The sequence below is a fragment of the Elephas maximus genome, chromosome 8 (assembly GCF_024166365.1).
Source record: "Elephas maximus indicus isolate mEleMax1 chromosome 8, mEleMax1 primary haplotype, whole genome shotgun sequence".
NCBI lineage: Eukaryota > Metazoa > Chordata > Mammalia > Proboscidea > Elephantidae > Elephas > Elephas maximus.
The window spans coordinates 85,733,084-85,749,871 of NC_064826.1; the positions used below are offsets into that span (position 1 = coordinate 85,733,084).

The 16,788-nt window shown below is 42.5% G+C and overlaps 1 protein-coding gene across 6 annotated transcripts in view; it reads right to left on the minus strand.

Annotated features, from left to right (window-relative positions):
• The window catches only part of GSDME (gasdermin E), a 78,108-nt gene that overhangs the window by 20,511 nt on the left and 40,809 nt on the right, over nucleotides 1-16,788 (minus strand). For all 6 annotated transcript variants that reach the window (XM_049893408.1, XM_049893412.1, XM_049893410.1 and 3 more), the window contains 2 exons: nucleotides 5,860-6,031; nucleotides 2,996-3,116 (listed from right to left, as the gene is read on the minus strand). In XM_049893408.1, the coding sequence (XP_049749365.1) occupies nucleotides 2,996-3,116; nucleotides 5,860-6,031 (293 nt within the window). The remainder of the gene's footprint in view (nucleotides 1-2,995; nucleotides 3,117-5,859; nucleotides 6,032-16,788) is intronic.

Sequence of the window (16,788 nt, forward strand, 5' to 3'; positions counted from 1 at the left end):
ACAGATCCATGTCCACAGGTCAGCCGATGGGAAATTTCAGCCAAAAGGACACTGGAAAAACCCTAATTGTAAGTTGTTAGAAGTGGGGAGCCATTGTTTAGGAAGCAGTGAGTTTCTGTTCATGGTGATGGGAAACTTGGCAGTGGATATCGGTGACGCGTGCACAACATGATTAACGTAATTGATGCCACTAAATTGCACACGTGGAAAAGGTTAAATTGGCAAATGTGGTACAGATATTTTTACAACAACCAAAAAACTAAAATAATTTTTTTAATCCCTAATTGTACAAAAAGTACAAGGCTTTTTCAAGACAATAAAAAAGGTGTTTCTGATTGTCTACATGTGTGGCCGGCAGGGGCAGGGGGTGGTGGCACTGCTAGAGAGGAAGGGGCCATACTGAGTGGCTGAGATGCCCCTCCCAGCTTCATCAAAGGACCCTGGAGTTGGCCTCCTCTCACTGTTGAAAAGGACAAACAGGACCCCTCTCAGAGGGTATCCTACCCAGTAGGTAGGGGAGAGATCAGGCACCCTCATAATGGTCCTTCCTTCCAGCCCCTGCAAGTCTATGTTTATGAAGCTGGATCAGAACATTCTGTGGCAAGAGTGACGGAGGACACAGATGGGCAAAAGAAGAACTGGTTTAAAAATCAGGCAGTGAGTCACACAAACAGCGCCTGCCCTCCAAGCTGCAAAGGCACTGCACTTGGCAGGGGTAAAGAGCAAGGGAGCTGCCACCTAAGGCCAGGGTATGGGAGAGGAGCCAGAGGGATGGCTGAGAAACCCCCAAGGGACCTCTTTTCTCAGCAGCACAAAGAGTTTATTTTCAAAGACAGCGGAAGCAAGCAAGAAAAAAGGCTTGAAATTGAAATGCAAACAGGAAAGCCACACAGAGCAAGGCTGTGTCTTAGAGGCCCCTGAGGGATCCACAGACTGCCCTGGAGCTACAGGCCTAGCAGGGCACAGCTGCCTCCCTGGGCAAACAGGAAGGGGCTTGCTCTGGCTCCCGGCCACCAAAGGGTCCGGAGAGCTCTCATGGGCATTCTCAAGTGAAGCTAAGATTTCAAAAGGCCTTAAAACGTGACACATGCGCCTTCAGTAAGGCTGACAGGATAATTAGGGCCTAAGTGCCAGGGCTGCAGTCGCATCAGCTGATGGGGTAATACTGCTTGTCATATACAGACAAAGACAACAAAGTGAGGTAAAACTGAATCATCTTAATAACTGCAGTTGTTTGGTAAACAACATTCTTTCAAAAAGAAAAAATTAAATAATCGTTTCTAAAATCCCCGTGATGACATAAAATTTGGAATTACGGGCCTGAAGGCTGTAGGTCGTGGCTCTTGCCCTTGTATCTCATGTGGCCCTGACTTACCTCTCTAAGCCTATTTCTTAAAATAGACACTGTTTCTTCCACTGTTCCTCAAACACCCACTGACTTTTCAACAGTCACATAAGCCCAGCTAGCATTTTGGTCTGTTCTGAGTCCCACAGTTGTAACTCAGTGGTATGTTTACAGTGACTCATTGTGGGCTTCATAACTGCCAAAGGCTAATTAATTGAAAACTCACTCCTGAACCTACCTCTTGACTGATAACAAATGGGAACAGCAGGAGTTAGGAACAGACATGTGCATAGTTCACTATGGCACATACTTTAAAAATGTTTTTATTATGAAAAATATCAAATTGTACAAGAACAGAGAGAACTGTGTAACGATCCATAGTCCAGCTTCAACAACTATTAACTTCTGGCCAATCTTCTTTCACCCCAACCCCTCTCCAACACATACATACCCCCTATACTCCACCCATATTATTTTTTAAATCAAATCACAGGCATATTACCATTTCATTGGTGAATATTTCAGTACGACTCCTCAAAAAACAAGTAGTCTTTTTTTTATAAACATAACCATAGTATCATCTTTAAAAAAAAAAAAAAAAAAAAACCTGTTGCTGACCCTATAGGACAGAGTAGAACTGCACTATAGGGTTTCCAAGGAGCGACTGGTGGATTCGAACTGCTGACCTTTTGGTTAGCAGCCGTAGCTCTTAGCCACTGCACATTAGGGTTATTACATTATATTTATTTATTTATGCCCCCAAGAAGTGACTAGTTTTCTTGGGCTCAAGCCTACCTCTTCTCGGGAGGAGCGTGAGGGAAGCGTTGTGAGCATCTAAGATCAGCAGACACTAGCTAAATTAAAGCCCTTATTTTCTTCTAACTGCGGCAATGACCTTCTAACTACGGAGCCCTGGCGGCACGGTGGTTACAAGCTCAGCTGCTAACCAAAAGGATGGCAATTTAAATCCACCAGGTGCTCCTTGGAAACCCTGTGAGGCAGTTCTACTCTGTCCTATAGGGTCGCTATGACTGGGAACCAACTTGATGGCACCTAAGAACAACAGCAACATGGCAATGACCAGGATCTCCAAAGCTCTGGGCACATTTATTATCAGCAGAGGAGGGATAGTTTATTTTTGACTTTATATTGAAGGAGGGAGGGATAATAATGGTAATTTTAATAGCTAAGGTGGTGTACTTAATAAATGACCTCTGTGCCAGGCATTTCATATCCTAATTTAATCCTCACCATAGCCTCGTGAGGGAATCTTTCACCTTCTGAAAAAGGGCAAGCTAAAGCTTAGCGAGATCCAACAGCCTGCCTGAGACCTCAGAGGATACAGTGGTGCGGGGTTGATGCCCCGTCTGTCTGACTTCTTAACCCCATGCCGTGCTGGTGAAACCTTGCCCTACACCAATGACTGGGATAGGAAGGTGGAGCTGCTCTTCACATCCCCTCCCCAAGGCCACCCAATGCATCCCACAGGTCCAGGAACCAGGTCATGGGACATCCTCTTCTGCTCTCTCTTGCTTCTCTTCCCATATCCCACAAAGCAGTAAGGGATCCTATACAAGTGTGTGTCTCAGGGAAAGAATACATGCCCCTCGACAGTCTCCTGAGAGCCCCAAGCAAGAGGCCAGCACTCACCAAACTGGCCGTCCAGCTTCACATACAACTCGATGACGCCGTAGGCAATAGTGGTGGAAGCTGGGATCTCCAGCACCACATTGGAGTCCTTGAGCACGTTCCCATCCTCCGTTGCTGACACCTGTGGGCAAGAGCACACTCGTCTACCAGGATACTAATCACCTGTGAACTCAGTCTCGGCCTGGCTTCTCTGGGCATCCCCACGGGGCCAGCCTTATGCCTTGCACACAGGTGCTCAGAAAATGTCTACTGAACTGAGTGGAGAAGAGGCAGAAGGAAGAAGGCAGAGGCTAGGGTTTAACTTTGTCAGAATCAGACTTATACATATTCCCAAGTGGTCCAACAAACCCCTGGCACCAAAACCCAAAGTGTGGGAAACAGTGAAATTAGATCTATGTTGCTGAATAATGAAGATAATAAAGAAGATAACTTCCCATTTCCCTCACCAAGGGTTATGGAGCCAATTTTGAGATCCTAACAATATCAAAGCTTGGCTGGGGGAGCCTAGCTGAGAGAGAACCCCCAAGCTCATCATTCCAATGTCCGGCCTTGTGGGTTAAACAAAAGTGGGGGCAGAGGTGGCCGTGGGGAGAGGAGAGCAGGGTTAGAGAAGAAAACTGCCAAGAAATCAGGCATCAAAACTGTCTCCTGCAAACACTGTCACAAATATGATCCCTTCCCACAACACCCGAAGGAGAGGAAGATAAGAATTTCTTCCTATTTGTTGGCTCAAAACTGGAGATGAAAGAACTATTTTAGGCCACTTGATCCTGGTTAGTGTGATGCTTTGGGTCAAGAGCTGGCAGCTGGCCCCCTGACTCCCTGGTAGACTCCAGGACTTTGGTGGGTGGTGACTTCAGGCAGAAGCATCAGCAGGGTCAACCTAAGCCACTTCCCACCAGGCACCTCCCACATCACTTCTGTCCTGCCTGCCTGGCCAGCTTTCCTCCGGGAGAGCTCAGGCTCTAGACCTATAGCTCCATCTCCTTCCAAATACGACCTCCCTGGGTCCTCTAGAAAAAGTCAAAAGTTAACCCCAGGATTTCTGGAGCCACTGAGACCGCATGAACCCCCAAAACTATTGCCCTGAGATAAGCTTTAAACCTTAAACCAAAAATAACCCCCAAAGTCTTCTTTAAACCAAACAATAGCTTAATTAGTATGGAATGTCTGCCATGAGCATTATGCTCCTTTAAGAACTATCTGCGTGGGATCAGGACATCTGGTCAAGAGCTTGGCTGCTAACCAAAAAGTCAACAGTTCGAATCCACCAGCTGCTCCTTGGAAACCCTATGGGGCAGTCCTATAGGGTCGCTATGAGTCGGAATAGACTCAACAGCAATGGGTTTTTTATATGGGGTCAAACAGACAGCAGCAGCTCAAAAGATTAGATAGGAAATTTAGGGGGCAGTGAGTTTAAGTTAATGGGACAGGAACAATTTGGAAAAGGAGGGTGAGAATGGCTGCACAACTTGAAGAATGTAGTCAATGTCACCGAATTGTACATGTAGAAACTGTCGAATTGGTGTATGTTCTGCTATGTATATTCTCAGCAACAACAACAAAATATATTTAAAAAAAATGTCATGGCTTGAATTATGTTCCCCCAAAAATGAGCGTATCAGTTTGGCTGGGTCATAATTCCCAGTATTCTGTGGTTGTCCTCCATTTTGTGATTGTAATTTTATGTTAAAGAGGATTAGGGTGGGATTGTAACACCCTTACCCAGGTCTCATCCCTGATCCAATGTACAGGGAGTTTCCCTGGGATGTGGCCTACACCACCTTTTATTTCTCAAGAGATAAAAAGGAAAGGGAATAGAGCAGAGAAGGAGGACTTCATACTACCAAGAATGAAGAGCAGGAATACATATCCTTTGGACCCTGGGTCTCTGAGCTCAGAAGCTCCTCAGCCAGGGGAAGATTGATGACAAGGACCTTCCTCCAGAGCCAAGAAGAAAAACCCTTCCCCTGGAGCCAATGCCCTGAATTTGGGCTTGCAACCTATTAGACTGTGAGAGAATAAATTTCACTTTGTTGACACCATCCACTTGTGGTATTTCTGTTATAGCAGCCCTAGATGACTAAGACAAATGAGAAGTAAATCTCTAAGGGTGGAACACTGTGGCAAGCTGGAGGGAAAGTCTGGGGTTGATGGTCACTTATTCCACTGAAGTTTAATACTGGCTCATGGGTCAGCCTGGGAAGACTGTCTATAATTTAATCCAGAGTTATCTGTTGATATACTGATCTTTACCTGCCCTAACTCAATCCACAAAGGATTTGAGGCAGTTGATCACAAACTAATCATTTTGAGATACCTGGCTCTGGGCGGCTCTGTGATTATCTGTGGATTTGGCCTGATCAGTACCCGTTACCTCAGAGAAGCCTCCCTCCCACAAGGAAGGCATGTGACCCAGGCCCACCTGACCAATCTGAATGTCCTGTTGCCCTGGCCTTGGTTCTGCTTCAGGAATGGACACGACCCAGGTTGGTCAGGTAAGAGCAGGCCCTGAGGTACTCTTTCCCCTGGGTCTGAGGAAAGCCTGGGGCTGCCAGCACCACAGGAGGGAGCCTATCTGAGAGGGAATCAGCCCAAGGGCAGGCAGCTCACCCATCCTTTAAATCTTACAGTCCTAAACTGAACAGCGGTTGAAGCCAGATTACCCCCCATGTTTTGGTTACATGAGCCAATACATTCCTCGAGTAAGCCAAATTGAGTTGGATTTCCATTAACGCACTCCAGAGTCCTGACTAATGAAGACATCCCCTCAAAAAAGAGGTCCTTGGCCAGGTATCCACTGCTGGGTCCAGAGAGGCCACTGTGGCCTGTGACCTGGTGACCCCTACCCCCTGGACACTCACCTGTATGGTCTTGGTTTGGATCCCCACCATGCCGCCACACCTCTCCTCAACCTGAACGTGCTCAGAGATAACACACTTCTGCGTCGTCACGATCTTTTGTATCAAGATGCACAGAACCTCATTCCTCCTCTCCAGTACCTGCTGCACCAGAGGGTTTTTCAGATCTATTGCTCTGAAAAAGGAAAATGGCCATGAGTGGCCCAATGTCTCAAGGCAGACTAACGCGCCTAAATGTTCTCTTACACAGCTGGCAGCTGAGGAGTGAACAGGTGACAACTGGCACCACTTATTTCCTGGAGAGGAGAGAGGGGGCAATTCATCCAGTAAGGCATAAAGCAAACTCTCCTGGGGCCAGCACGGAGCTGCCAGGCCTCCAGGAACAGTCTGGACATGGCAGGAAGCAGGGCTCTCTCTGTCAAACGACAGTGCTGGCTTCTCAAGAAGGAAGGGAAAAAAACAAAAAACAAAACACAGCTAGTAGAGCAACTCAATCCATCTGCTTGAGACCCTGGGAACTCCACTTTGTTATTTTATCAGGGGCGGAGGTACAGCATCCCAGCCACAGCCCACAAAAATATAGGGTGATTACGGGTGAATAGAAAACCCTGGTTGCGTAGTGGTTAAGTGCTACGGCTTCTAACCAAAGGGTCGGCAGTTCAAATCCGCCAGGCGCTCCTTGGAAACTCTATGGCGCAGTTCTACTCTGTCCTATAGGGTCTCTATGAGTTGGAATCAATTCGACGGCAATGGGTTTGGTTGTTTTGTTTTGTTTTTTAATGGGGGAATAGTGACCAGTTGCTTCTCACAGAGGAGAATGGAACAGCCTTCAAGTACAAGTAAAAAACCAGTTGTCTCCCAGTCAGTTCTGACTTATGGCAGCCCCGTGTGTGTCAAAATAGAACCGTGTTTCATAGGGTTTTCAATGGCTGATTTTTCAGAAGCAGATGTCCAGGACTTTCTTCCGAGGCTCCTTTGGGTAGACTCAAACCACCAACCTTTTGCAAGGAGGAAATCTGATTTAAATTAAAAAGGAACTTCTTTATTTTATTTAATTAGTTTTTTTTTAATAATATTTTATTGTGTTTTAGGTGAAAGTTTGAACAGCAAATTAGGTTCCCCTTTAACAATTTTTTTACAAATCGTTCCATGCTATCGATCACAGTTTTTAAAATGTGTCAGCATTCTCATTCCCGTTCTGTTTGTTCTGTTTTCACGAATCCAGCTTCCCTTCCCCTCCTTGCCATGTCATCTTTGCTTATGGGTAATTGTTCACCGTTTGGTCTCATATAGCTAATTATTTAAAGGAGCACATTACTCATGGTTGACATTGTTTGTTTTATAAGCCAATCTATTATTTAGTTGAAAAATGACCTGCACAAATAGCTTGAACTCCAAGTTCAAAAGAGTATCTTAGGGCGATAGTCTCAGCAGTTGCTCTACTCTCTATCAGTCTCTCTATCTGGTCTTTTTTAGAAATTTGAGTTTTGTTCTACATTTTTCTCCCACTATATCCAGGACCTTCTATTGTGTCACTGGACAGAAGAGTCAGTAGTGGTAGCTGGGCACCATCTAGTTCTTCTGGTCTCAAGGTTAGAAGAGGCTGTGGTTCCTGTGGGCTGTTAGTTCCATGGACTAGTTTCTTCTTTGACATTTTGATATCCTTCATTCTCTTTTGCTCCATACAGGTAAAGACCAATAGTTGTATCTTAGACGGCCACTCACAAGCTTTTAAGACCTCAGATGCTGCTCACCGAACTAGGATGTAGAACATTATCTTTGGCAACTAAGTTATGCCAATTGACTAAGTTGTTCCCTGAGGCTATGGTACCACGCCATCTGACCCAGTAAACCAATCCTGCAAGTTGTTTGGATATGTCTAGGAAGCCTCCGTAACTGTGCCCCCTATGTGTTATATATGTGGATATATACATGCAGCACACACATATATATACAAATACCTACAGATATACCTATACATGCACGTGTATTTACTCAAATAGGCCTTCCTAATACTACACATGTATCCATATCTACCTAGGTAACCACACATATATTTTTTGCTGTTGTTGCAAAACTGTATGTTATGGCATTTACCAAAATTGTACCTTTTCCTCATGCACTTCTTAGCGTCTTTATGTAGCTTGGTCAGGTTGTGCTGACTTCACCCATATTTGGATTCCCTTTCCCATGTGGAAAATTAAGAAAAGTCTACTATCTAGAAAGTGATTCCCCCTTCCTATCCCTCCCATCCCTAGTAACCACCAAAGAACTGTGCTTTCTGTGTGTCTATTCTTGACTTTTATAATAGTGGGAACATACAATATTTGTCTTTTTGTGATTGACCGATTTCACTCAGCATAACGTCCTCCAGATTCATTCATGATACGTTTGGCGGACTCCTCATTATTCTTTATGGTTGGGTAGTATTTCCTCATATATATGTACCACATTTGTTTATCCATTCATTCACTGATGGGCATTTAGGTTGTTCCCATCTATTCGCTATTGTGATTAATGCTTAGATCTCTAGGATGTATACCTAGGAGTGGGATTGCTGGATCATAAGGTATTTCTATTTCTAGCTTTTTGAGAAAGCGTCGCAATGTTTTCCATAGCGGTTGTGCCATTTTACAATTCCCCACAACCTCGCTAGCATTTGTTGTTTTCTGTTTTTTTGATCATTGCCATTTTTGCAGGGGTAGGATGGCATCTCATTGTAGTTTTAATTTGCATCTCTCTAACAGATAATGATCACAAGCATCTTTTCATGTATTTGTTGGCCACCTAAATGTCCTCTTTGGTGATGTGCCTGTTCCTGTCCTTTGCCCATTTTTTGACTGGATTGGTTGTCTTTTAGCTGGTGAGTTGTTGAAGTTTTCTATTTATTTTAGAGATTAGACCCTTATCAAATATGTCAATTGTCAAAGATTTTTCCCCAGTCTATAGTTTCACTTTTTCCTATATTGATAAGGTCTTTTGATGAGCATAAATATTTAATTTTTAGTAGGTCTCACTTACTTATTTTCTGCTGTTTGTGCATTTTTAGTTTTGTTTAATAGGCTCTTTATGCCAAAAATTAGGTCCTCTCATTTTGGCCCTGAGTTATTTTCCAGGAACTTTATAGTTTTAGGCTTAACATTTAGGTCTTTGATCCATGTGGAGTTAGTTTTTGTGCATGGTATGAAGTAGGGATCCTGATCTTTTCTTCTGCATATAGATATCCAGTTTTGCCAGCATCATTTGTCAAAGACACTGTTTCTTGCCCATTGAGTGGACTTTGACCTTTTGTCAAAGATCAGCTGCCCAGACACAGATGGATTTACTTCTGGGTGCTCAGTTCTATTCCATTGGCCTATGTGTCTGCTGTTTTGATTACCACGGCTGTAGAGTAAGTTTTGAGACTGGGAAGGGTGAGGCCTCCTACTTTGTTCTTCTTCTTCAATTGCTTTAGCTACTTGGAGCCTCCTTCTTTCCATATAAAGTTGGAGATTAGTTTTCCCATTTCATTAAAGAATGTTTGTTGGGTTTTGGATAGGGATTGCATTGTATCTATAGATGGCTTTTGGTAGTACTGACATTTTTACAGCATTAAGTCTTCCAAACTGTGAGTATGGAATGTTTTTCCATTTATGTAGCTCTCTTTTAGTTTCTTTAATGTTTTATAGTTTTCCTTGCATAAATTTTTTATGTCTCTGGTTAGGTTTATTCCTAGGTATTTTATCCTTTTGGGGGCTACTGTAAATGGTACGGTTTCCCTGATTTCCTTTTCAGAGTCCTCCTTGTTAGTGCAGAGGAACCCAACTGATTTTTTTGTGTTGATCTTGTACCCTGACACTTTGCTGAATCCTTCTATTAGTTCTCATAACTAATGGCATCTCTGGGATTTTCTACGTGTAGGATTATGTTATCTGCAAATAAGGATAGTTTTACTTCTTCTTTTCCAATTTGGATACTCTTTACTTCCCTTTCTTGCCTTACTGCTCTAGCTAGGACTTCAAGTACAGTATGGAATAAGAGGTTATAAGGGCATCCTTGTCTTGTTCCCATTCTCAAGGCGAATACTCTTAATCTTTCTCTGTTGAGAATAATGCTGGCTGTTGGTTTTGCATAAATACCCTTAATTATGTTGAGGAATTTCTCTTCTATTCCTATATTGCTGAGAGTTTTTCTCAGGAAAAAGTGTTTATCAATTGCCGTTTCTGCATTGATTGAGATGATCATGTGGTTCTTTTCCTTTATTTATATGATGAATTACATTGCTTTTCTGATGTTAAACCATCCTTGTATCCCTGGTATGAATCCCACTTGATCATATTATTTTTTTGATATGCTGTTGTTGAATTCTGTTGGCTAGAATTTTATTGAAAATTTCTGCATCTATATTCATGAGGGATATTGGTTTGCAATTTTCTTTTTTAGTGATGTCTTTGCCTGGCTTTGGTATCAGGGTTATGCTGGCTTCATAGAACGAATTAGGGAATATTCCTTCCCTTTCTATATTCTGGAATAGTTTGAGTAGAATTGGTGTCAAGTCTTCTCTGAATGTTTGATAGAATTCTCCAATGAAGCCATCTGGGCTAGGATTTTGTTGTTGTTGTTGTGAGGTTTTTTTTTGTTTTTTTTTTTAACGACTTCTTCAATTTCTTCTTTTGTTATGAGTCTGTTCAAATTTTCTACCTCTATTTGTGTTTTGTTTTTTTTTTTTTTGTGTTAGTTTAGGTAGGTAGTGTGTTTCTGGAAATTTGTCCATTTCTCCTAGGTTTTCAAATTTGTTGGAGTACAATTTTTCATAATATTCTGTTATGATCCACTTTATCTTAGCTGGTTCTCTTGTAATGTTACCCATCTCATTTGGTTATTTGATCTTCTCATTTTCTTCCTTTGTCAGTTTGGCCAGTGGTTTGTCAATTTTATTGATGCTCTCAAAGAACCAACTTCTAGTTTTATTGATTCTTTCTATTGTTTTTCTGTTTTCTGTTTCATTTATTTCTACTCTGATCTTTATTATCTCCTTTCTTCTGATGACTGTGAACCTCTTTGCTGCTCCTTTTCTATTGGCTCGAGCTGTAGTGAAAGCTATTGATTTTGGGTTTTTTTCTTCCTTGATATGTGCATTCTCTTGTGAGCACTGTTTTTGCTGTGTCCCAAAGGTTTTGGTATGTTGTGTTTTCATTTTCATTTGACTTTTAAGAATTTTTTAACTTCATTTTTAATGTCTTCTATTATCCAATAGTTTTTCGGTAAGGTGCTCTTCAGTTTCCACGTGTTTAATTTTTTTCCTTATTCTTTCTAGTTTTATAGCGTTATGATCAGAGGAGATGCTTTGTATTATTTCGATGTTATTGAATTTATCGAGGCTTGCTTTGTGACCTAAAATATGTTCTAATCTGGAGAATGATCCATGTGCATTGGAGATGAATTTGTACTGTGCTCCTGTTGGGTGGTGTGTTCTGTATATGCCTATGTGGTCAAGTTGGTTGATAGTGTTATTTAGATCATCTGTATCTTTGTCGAGTTTCTTTTTAGTTTTTCTGTCCATCATCAAAAGTGGTTTGTTAAAGTCTCCTCCTACTACTGTAGGCCTATATCTCTTTTCAATTCTGTTAGAGTTTATGTATTTTGGAGCTGAGCCATTTGGTGCATAAATATTTATTATGGTTACGTCCTCTTGGTGGACCCTTTAATCATTACATAATTCCTTTCTTTGATGCTTATAATGGATTTTGACTTAAAGTTTATTGTACCAGCGATTATTACTACCACTCCTGCTCTCTTTTGAGTATTGTTTGCTTGATATGTTTTTCCCATTCTTTGACTTTTAACTTATTCATGTCTTTGTGTCTAAGGTGTGTCTCTTGTAGGCAACATATTGATGGGACATTTTTTTCTATCTCTCTTGACTGGTGTATTTAAAACATTTATATTCAGTGTGATTATTGATAGTTATGAGTATACTGCTGCCATTTTGTTATGCTTTTTTTGTGCAGTGTTAACAGTTTGTTTCACTTAATTTTCTGTGCTGAGTTCTTTTTGTTTATGGATTTTCTTTTCGTATTCTTCATTGCTGTTGATTTTGTGTTTACTGAGTATTTTTTATTTTCTTCTTTAAGTAGGTTTATTAATTTTTGTGTGTGTGCTTACTCCTGAAATTTGCCTTTATCTTCCTAAGTTTAAAACAATCTATCTTGATATCGCCTTGACTTCCTCTCCATATGGAAGTTCTACAACTACACCATTTATTCTCCCTTTTTGTTTTAAGTTGTCATCATTTACATATTGACATCTCTGGTTCCTTGGTTTCAATTTTGCAGCTCTATTTTACTTTTTAGAATTCTTTATCTCAGTTGGTATCTGGGTGATGCTATACTGTGTCTTAATCTCATGTTGTTATCTGTTGCTGGTTCTCTGTCCAAAGGACTCTCTTTAATATTTCTTGTAAGGTTGCTCTGGTTTCTAAAAATTCCCTTAATTCCTATTTTTCTGGGAATGTCCTAGTTTTGCCATCATATTTGAAAGAATTTTGCGGGATATAGGATTCTTGGTTGGCAATTCTTTTCTTCCAGAGCTTTATTTATGTCATCCCATTGCTTTCTTGCCTGCATGGTTTATGAGAAATCAGCACTTAGTCTTACTAGTGTCCCTTTGTAGGTGATATTTAATTTTTTCAAGGTGCCCTCAGAATTCTTTATCTTTGGTTTTAGGAAGTTTGATTATGGTATGTCTTGGTGACTTTCTTTTGGGGTCTATCCTGTATGGGATTCATTGAGCTTCTGGGATGGAAATCTTCTTGTCTTTTATATTAGGAGAGTTTTATGCCAATAAATCTGCAAAAAAATTCTTTTTCCTCCTCCTCTTCTGAAATTCCTATTATGCATAAATTATTCCTCTTGATAGTGTCCCACATAACTCTTAGGCTTTCTTCATTTTTCTTGATTCTTTTTTCTGATTGTTCTTCAAACAAATTAGTATCAAGAGATTTGTCCTCTATTTCACTGATTCTTTCTTCCATCAATTCAATTCTACTTCTATGTCCTTCCATTGAGTTATCTAATTCTGATATTTCATTATCAATCTTCTAGGTTTCTAGTTGTTGTTTCTGTATGGTTTCTAATTATTTTGGTATTTTGTTCTTGTATTGTTTTCTTGAATTCTTCTAGGGTTTTGTCTGTGTTTTCCTTGATCTTTTTGTGGATCCTACATGTAAGTTTTTTCAATTCTTATCAGGTAGTTCTATTACCATTTATTCCTTAGGAAGGTTTTCTGCCTCCTTATTTTGCTCACTTGTTTGAGCCATATTTCCTGATTCCTCATATGATTTGCTATTGTCTGCTTTCTCTGAGGCATTAAGGTGTTAGTTTATTGGTTGATTGATTGTATGTGTGTTTGTTTTGTGCTGATTTTTTTGTTTTGTTTTGATGTATCTGGAGCTATTTTTCGCTTTCTCTTTAGAATGTCTTTCTTCTTTTGTATTATTTTAATTGTTATTTTGTGGTTCTGGTCTATATGAGACTTTGGTGGTGTCTGTTGGCTAGGAGTGATTTCCTTTCACTAATGGGTATGGTGGGTCACACCCACATGCGAGTCCTCTGTGGTTAGGCTCATATGTCTTCCCTTACAGGATTAAGTGGAGGTGGGAAAGCAGGTTCTTTCCCTGATTTTGGGTGACAAGTTTTGGGTGCTCCGGGTCCCTCCACAGTGCTTGTGGGACTGTGGGGTCTTTCCAGGTTGGTGCTAGCAGTTAATGTGTTTTTTTGAGGTCAGGGCAGGATTTCTCTGTATCCACTGTGAGGAGTGCTACCCAAATGGAAGGGGTAGGCCCATTATGCATGCATCTCAGTAGGTAGTGGGGTATCAAGTGGTTTCAGTGCAAGTGCAGGCAGCCTGCAGGAACTGTTTAGGTGTGAGATGTGTGACACTGAAGCTGGGCAAACACTGGATGAGGGCAGTAGGATCTCCTGCTTATTGTTTGGCAAAGTTGTGGATGGCACCTGTCAGGATGTAACTGGCGTTGCTGATGAGGTGATGTGTCTGTCCAGTTGGTCACTGGGGCACTGGTGTAGGGAACGTTCTCACCAGTCACTGGGCTGGGTACTGTGTGTGCGCACTGCTGGTTTCTACGTGGTCAGGGCAAGGGTTCACAGGTCACCAGCCACTGAGAGGGTGGTGCAGGAACTAATACGGCTGGTCACTGAGTGGGTGGGGTGGCTGGGGCAGGGAAGAGGGGGTCTCACACCTCCGATCACTGGTCTGGCAGTGGGAACATATGCCACCAATCACTGGGAGGGTGGGGTGGCACGGAGGTGGGCAGAAAGGGCATAAGCCTCCAGTCACGGGTCTGATGGCATGACAGCATGCACCACAGATCACCAGGTATGGGGAGGGAAGCACACTGCTGGTCCCCCAGTCTCTGGCATGATCATCAGGGCACTCCACACAGAGAGCAGCCCAGCCCCAACCAAATGCAAGGACAGGGGTCTGTCCAGAGTTCAGTTGGGTCAGGGATCTCTAGCCATCACTCCAAGGATCCTCCACTCCACCAGCACCACCTGCCCAAATGTTCAGGGGCTGCTGTTGGTGAGTAGTCCTGTCCCTGTTTTCTGGCTCCCTCCCTGCTCTATGTTCTGGTCACCTTACTTCACTCTGGGTTTGTCTCTACTGTATCTCTGTCTCCTATTGCATATTCTGTGAAGTTGCCTACCTGTGCTCCTCACCTGGGAATGCTGCTCACTTTGTCTCAAGATGGCCATGCTGGGCACGGCCAGCTGATAGGGTGCTTACATTCTTTAAGTCTCCTCGTTTGCTGTTTTCATTCAGTTTCTCCTTCCCTTCAGTGTTCAATCTAATTCTTCATCCTTCCATTTGCTGTTCTGGGTTCCCAGATTGTTATGTTTCACTTGGTTTCTTGGTTCTTTGCTATAGGGGGATGGTATGGTGTGTGTGATTAAGCTGCCATCTTGGGCCATATAAAAAAGTAATTTCTTAACCTAAAGCTTATTAGGCACCTGATCTGGCTATGCCAAAAGGATGTGTACTCTCTTAGAAGGAGTTTTAGGGGCCATCTGGCCCAAGCAGGTCATTTTGCAGATGGGGAAAGTGAAGCCAGTGAGGCAGGGCCTGCCCAGGATCACCCAGCCAAGACTTGGGGCTCCCACCACACTACTCCAGGGAATTTCAAGAACAGATTAAATTTCCATCTACAGGAGATGATTTCATGCTGAGAAGCAAAAGATGAAATAACGTCTCCAGAGATCTCATACAATGCTATGAGTCTACGAAGTGGAAAGGAAAAGAGAACCAAATTAGAGTTGGTGTTTGCACAAAAAGGATCATAGTCATCAGTCTGAGCTTTTTAAACAGTTCAAACTAATTATCTTGCAAAGCTCAGCATACAGCCCTAACTACACACACAGTGGCTTGCCTATTCCTTGGCAGACAAAACTTTGTCAGGTTCAGAAACGATCTGCGGAGGCACAGAGCACAGACAGAAGGCAGGAAGGTCAGATTAACAGGGGACAGGGGCCAGACCACATAGACCTCATAACCTGGGCAAGGAGTTTAGTTGGGATGTAGTCATTGAAGGCTTTTAAGCAAGGGAGTGACATGAAAAAGCACCTCGGACTCAAATTAAGTGGCCCATGTTGTTATTATTATTGCTGTTGTTGTCGAGCTGGCCCTTGACACATGGCAATTCCATATACAATGGAATGAAAAGGATCTGGTCCTGCACCATTCCCACAATTGGTTGTGATCCATATGGACTGTTATGATCCATTGGGTTTTCATTGGCTGATTTTTCAGAAGTAGATTGCCAGGCCTTTCTTCCTTGTCTATCTTAGTCTGGAAGCTCCACTATAACCTGTACAGCATCACAGCAACACACACACAAGCCTTCACTGACAGACAGGTGGTGGCTGCATATGAGGTGCATTGGCCGGGAATCGAACCTAGGTCTCCCATGCAAAAGGTGAGAATTCTTGTCAATGAACACATTGTGGCTTTGCATTTGTGAGCCTCAGTAGAGGAATATGGACAGCAAATCTCTGGAAAGGTGTTATCTCAACATAAGAAGCTGCCCAGGGACTTCACTTCCAGGAAGGAGTATATAAAGCAGGGAGCCTAGAGCCTGCCCAGCTGGGGGTCAAATCCCAGCTCTGGCCCTTTAGTTGGATGACCTTGAGTTACTTCATCTCTACACCTTGGTTTTTTCATTGATAAACTGATGGTAACACTCCCCTTCCTCATGCAGTTGTTGTAGGAATTAGATAATGTCATGGGTTGAATTATGTCCTGCCAAAAATAGATATGCTGAACTCCTCACTCCCAGAACCTTATTTGGGGAAAGGGCCTTTGCAGATGTAATCAGTGAAGTTAACATGAGGTCGTACTGGTCTAAGGTGAGCCCTAATGCAATATGACTGGTGTTCTTATGGAGCCTTGGTGGCACAGTGGTTAAGAGCTACAGCTGCTAACCAAAAAGTCAGCAGTTTGAGTTCACCAGCCGCTCCTTGGAAACCCTATGGGGCAGTTCTACTCTGTCCTGTAGGGTCGCTATAAGTCAGAATCAACTCGATGGCACCATGTTTGGTTTGGTGTCCTTATAAAACGAGAAGAGACACAGAGACAAACACACAGAGAGAATGCCATGTAAGACAGAGGCAGAAATTGGAGTGATTCATCTACAAGCTAAGGAACAGGTAGGATCTTTGGCTGTCACCAGATGCTAAGAGAGACACATGGAACAGATCCTCCCTCAGAGCCTTCAGAAGTAATCAATCCTGCTGACATCTTGATTTTGGACTTCTGCCTTCCAGAACTGAGAGAGAATAAATGTCTGCTGTTTTAAGCCACGCAGTTTGTGGTGCTTTGTTTCGGCAGCCCTGGGAAACTCACACAGATGAGATGACATATGGTGAGCAGTTAGCGGATGCT